Here is a 4,668-nt window from a genome sequence, read left to right on the forward strand (position 1 = left end):
GCAGCCGGCTCATTGCATTTGCGTTGGGAAGGTGGGCCACAGCACCATCTGGAAACGGAAGGGCTGTGATGATCTCTTCATGAAATTTTAAGGAAGGATCCAGTTCATCCTGAAGCTTTGTATAGCACATAAACATTCAGCAGAGCCAATTGGAATAAATATACAGACTTTTTTTGTACCAGCGTCTGGCCTTACGGGCAGTTAGGTACGGCGCCAACAACTGGTCGTTGAGGTCTACCCCTCCCATGTAAGGTTGTATTTGTGGACAGAGGGGTTTCTCCACAACACCAGTCGCCGTAGGAATTTAGACAGTTGTATCTGCGTGAAGGGGGGACAGAATGAAAACATTCCATGCATCCCTTCACTGCTAACAAATTATTACATTTCAAGCAGGCTCTCTCCCCCCGTCTAAGTCGGGACTCTACAAGCCGTTGGGGGAAGCCCTGGTGATTAGATCGCACGGTGCCACATGCACCAATTCCACAATCAAAAAGGTGACTAAAAAGCGACACTCTCGTGTAATAATTGTCCATGTACAAGTGGTACCCCTTTCCAAATAAGGGTGGCACCAAGTCCCACACAACCAAAAACGTATTTTAAATGTATTTTTTGGGGATTTTATGTAATAGACCAACACAAAGTGGCACATAATTGTGAAGTGTAAGGGAAATGATAAATGGTTTTCTGAATTTTTTACAAAAAAAAACACCACTTTATACGGACCCCTTATACTCTGATACCCCTAACTAAAATGTAGTGGAACCAATTGCCTTCAGAAGTCACCTAATTAGTAAATAGGGTCCACTTGTGTGTAATTTATTCTCCATATAAATACAGCTGTTCTGTGACACCCTCAGAGGTTTGTTAGAGAACCTTAGTGAACAAACAGCATCATGATGGCCAAGGAACACACCAGACAGGTCAGGCGTAAAGTTGTGGAGAAGTTTAAAGTGGGGTTAGGTTATATAAAAAAAAAAAAAAAAAAAAAAAAAAAAAACCCAAGCTTTGAACATCCCATGGAGCACTGTTAAAATCATTATCTAAAAATGGAAAGAGTATGGCACAACTGCAAACCTACCAAGACATGGCCGTCCACCTAAACTGACAGGCCGGGCGGAGCGTGTTAATCAGAGAAGCAGCCAAGAGGCCCATGGAGGAGCTGCCAAGATCCACAGCTCAGGTGGGAGAATCTGTCCACAGGACAACTATTAGTTGTGCACAAATCTGGCCTTTTATGGAAGAGTGGCAAGAAGAAAGCCATTGTTGAAAAAGCAATAAGTCCCGTTTGCAGGTAGCGAGAAGCTATGTTGGGGGGGGGGGGGGGGCACAGCAAACGTGGAAGAAGATGCTCTGGTCAGATGAGACCAAAATTGAACTTTTTGGACTAAAAGCAAAACGCTATGTGTGGTGGAAAGCTAACACTGTACATCACCCTGAACACTTGCCATCCCCATCTTGAAACATGGTGGTGGCAGCATCATGTTGTGGGAATGCTTTTGAATGCTTTTCTTCTGCAGGGACAGGGAAGCTGGTCAGAGTTGATGGGAAGATGGATGGAGTCAAATACAGGGCAATCTTGGAAGAAAACCTGTTAGTCTGCAAAAGACTTGAGAATGGGGCAGAGGTTTACCTTCCAGCAGGACAATAACCCTAAATATACAGGCAGACCTACTATGGAATAGTTTAGATCAAAGCATATTCATGTGTTGGGGCCCTTTCACACTGGGGCGGTTTGCAGGCGCTAATATAGCGCCTGCAAACTGACCCGAAACAGCCGCTACTGTCTCTTCAGTGTGAAGGCCCCAAGGGCTTTCACACTGGAGCGGTGCGCTAGCATGACGGGAAAAAAGTCCTGCTAGCAGCATCTTCGGGCTCTGCCCATTGAAATCAATGGGACAGCGCGGCTATACCGCCGGCAAAGCGCCTCTGCAGAGGTGCTTTGCGGTGGTTTTTAACCCTTTCTTGGCCGTTAGCGCGGGGGGGGTAAAACTGCCCCGCTAGCGGCCGAATACCAACGCGGCGCTTTACCCCCGCCCCAGTGTGAAAGGGGCCTTAGAATGACCCAAAGTCCAGACTTGAATCCAATTGAGAATCTGTGGCAAGACTTGAAAGTTGCTGTTCACAGAAGCTCTCAATCCAGTCTGACAGAACTTGAGCTATTTTGCAAAGAAGAATGGACAAAAATGTTATTCTAGATGTGCAAAGCTGGTAGAGACATCCCCAAAAAAAATGCAGCTATAATTGCAGCGAAAGGTGGTTCTACAAAGTATTGACTCGGGGGGATGAATACAAATGCATGCCACACTTTTCAGATATCTATTTGTAAAAAAATTTGAAAACCATTTATCATTTTCCTTCCACTTCACAATTCTGTGCCACTTTGTGTTGGTCTATCACATAAAATCACAATAAAATAAGTTTGTTTCTTGCTGTAACATGACAAAATGTGGAACATTTCAAGGGGAGTGAATACTTTTTAAAGGCACTGTAGGTATATAATGTAAATTTGAATTGATGTGGAATTTTTTTTTTTTTTTTTTTTGGTCACTTGGTAAATTTATTTGTATTTGGTTTTTCTCTTAGGTTATGATCGATATTATAACAAATACGTCAATGTGAAAAGAGGGGGCATTGGAGGGATTGCCATGGTACTTGTTGGTTATGTAGCTTTGAGCTACGTCTGGCAATATGATCACATCAGTAAGTGATGTTACATCTAATTATACTAGAATACAAGCTGTGTACTGCTGAATAAATTATATTGCCTGTTATTGACATAAGAATACATGCATGTTTACTTTGAATAAAAGTTACAAATCCTGAATCTAGATTTGTAATCTGCTGATGCTTTGTGTACCAAGTACAACTGCTGCTGTTGTCACAGCAGTGTAACATATCAGTTCCAAGCAGATAGTGTCATGCGATTTGAGCTTGGGAGCCCAGTGTTTTATGCAGTAAATATCAATAATACTGTATAAAATGTGATAGATTGAACTTTTAAATATGATCCTTCAATAAGCACTTTTTTTTTTTTTTTTTTGATACATGATATATGCTTTTATTTTAAAGTATAGGGTATGCTTTTGCAGTTTAAGCAAATTTGATTGTATGAGGAGCCCTTGTCAGACCAATCACTAATAAAAGGAACCTGTCACTTTTCCCATGTCATAAGAACACCAGCCTCCTCCTATTACTACTGTCCTTCCGTGTGCTCTCCTACCTCTTTATTGGTCTGGTAGAGCCCTTGGAAATAACCAGTACTTTTAAAAAACATCTCAATATTTCCACACACTTTTTCCACACACATTTGTTTTGGGCTGGATGTGCAGTATGTGTGTATGTAGCTGCGGCTACATACAGCATATCGCACTGTTTCCTGGGTGCTAGCCAAGACTTCTTGTCATTACTGCAACACAGAAGTGTCTACCGCAGCGGCGCTCAGCTGCTCCGAGCACGCAATGTATTCTAGCAAATAATACAAAGCTTTCTCTGGCTGGGATCAGAGAGGCGGGCTGATGTCACAACCCCTGAGGCAGGAACCTCTATACAAAGCAATGAGAGGCTGATGGTGCCTGCAGCTGTTCGCATGTAATCAGACTTTGGATCAGATGCAGTGATTACCTTTTGGATGATTGATCTGGACACAAACAGTCCAGTATCTGGGGCTGTTCATCCACGTTTTAATTACATGCAAACAGCCGTGGCACTGTCGGCTTACTGCCCGCAGGAAACCCTGCTGATTTTATCACAAGAAATTGTAATTGACCCCAAACTTGTGAATGAGGCCTAAAGGGACTCTCTAGAACCTGTAATTTTTATAAATTATGTACAGTATGTATTGATATAAATATGTGTCACATTTTAGTAAAAAAAAATGTCTTTGTTGCAGAACATGACCGCTGGAGAAAGTATCACTGAACAAACAAGAACTCTGGATTTTTGTTGCTACTCTGTAACCAGATCTGAAATAATAAATATTTCTATTTCAAGTGTATGTGTATTTATAATGGGTCGGTAAATCGCTGCTAAGGCTATGAAATGCTTTTAATTTAAGATGTATCACCCAGTGCATCCGGAAAGTATTCACAGCAGGGTGGATTTGATTTAAAGCGAGTCGCTTTAAATCATGATTTAAATTACCAGTAAAATAGCTTGATTTTAATCAACTTGATTTGAATCATAATTTTTAAAGAGCATCTGTCATCTCTGTCCCGCAGCGGCTCCTCTTCTGACCCGCTGTTGATTTCCTGATAGTCTCACTTTAATGGGACAGCTGGTGAGAGGGATGTAGCGGCAGCAGGTGAGTGGATGCCTGCTAACAAGCGCTGCCATGATGGATCTGAAGTGACAGGTGCTCTTTAAATGTAACAACTTATTCTTACTGGTAGTTAGAATCTTAAATGTTTGCAAACAAACTGAAGGTTTCCTATTTAGAATAATAAGCTGTCAGGTTAGTAAAACAGCGAGATCAGAACCGATTCAATCATACAATTTGTAGTGTACATAGATTTGCAAAACAATGGGATAAAGGCATATTCCTGAACTTTGTTTTATCTCATGGTTACTGTAAAATTGTGTGAATGCATCAATACAGTGCATGTTATCTTAGCTTGCAGAGCTTGGATTCATTGAATGAGTTTAATAAAAATGTAAATATTGCAGAATATA

At 41.4% G+C, this 4,668-nt stretch overlaps 1 protein-coding gene across 1 annotated transcript in view; it reads left to right on the forward strand.

The window, feature by feature from the left end:
- The window catches only part of ATP5MF (ATP synthase membrane subunit f), a gene marked incomplete in the record, with an annotated part of 13,082 nt that extends 9,093 nt beyond the window's left edge, over positions 1-3,989 (forward strand). The window contains 2 exon segments of the mRNA XM_073633080.1: positions 2,584-2,700; positions 3,890-3,989. Of these exon segments, the coding sequence (XP_073489181.1) occupies positions 2,584-2,700; positions 3,890-3,918 (146 nt within the window).
- Between the last annotated feature and the right edge of the window lie 679 nt (positions 3,990-4,668).

Source organism: Aquarana catesbeiana, linkage group LG06 (assembly GCF_042186555.1).
Source record: "Aquarana catesbeiana isolate 2022-GZ linkage group LG06, ASM4218655v1, whole genome shotgun sequence".
NCBI classification, from domain to species: domain Eukaryota; kingdom Metazoa; phylum Chordata; class Amphibia; order Anura; family Ranidae; genus Aquarana; species Aquarana catesbeiana.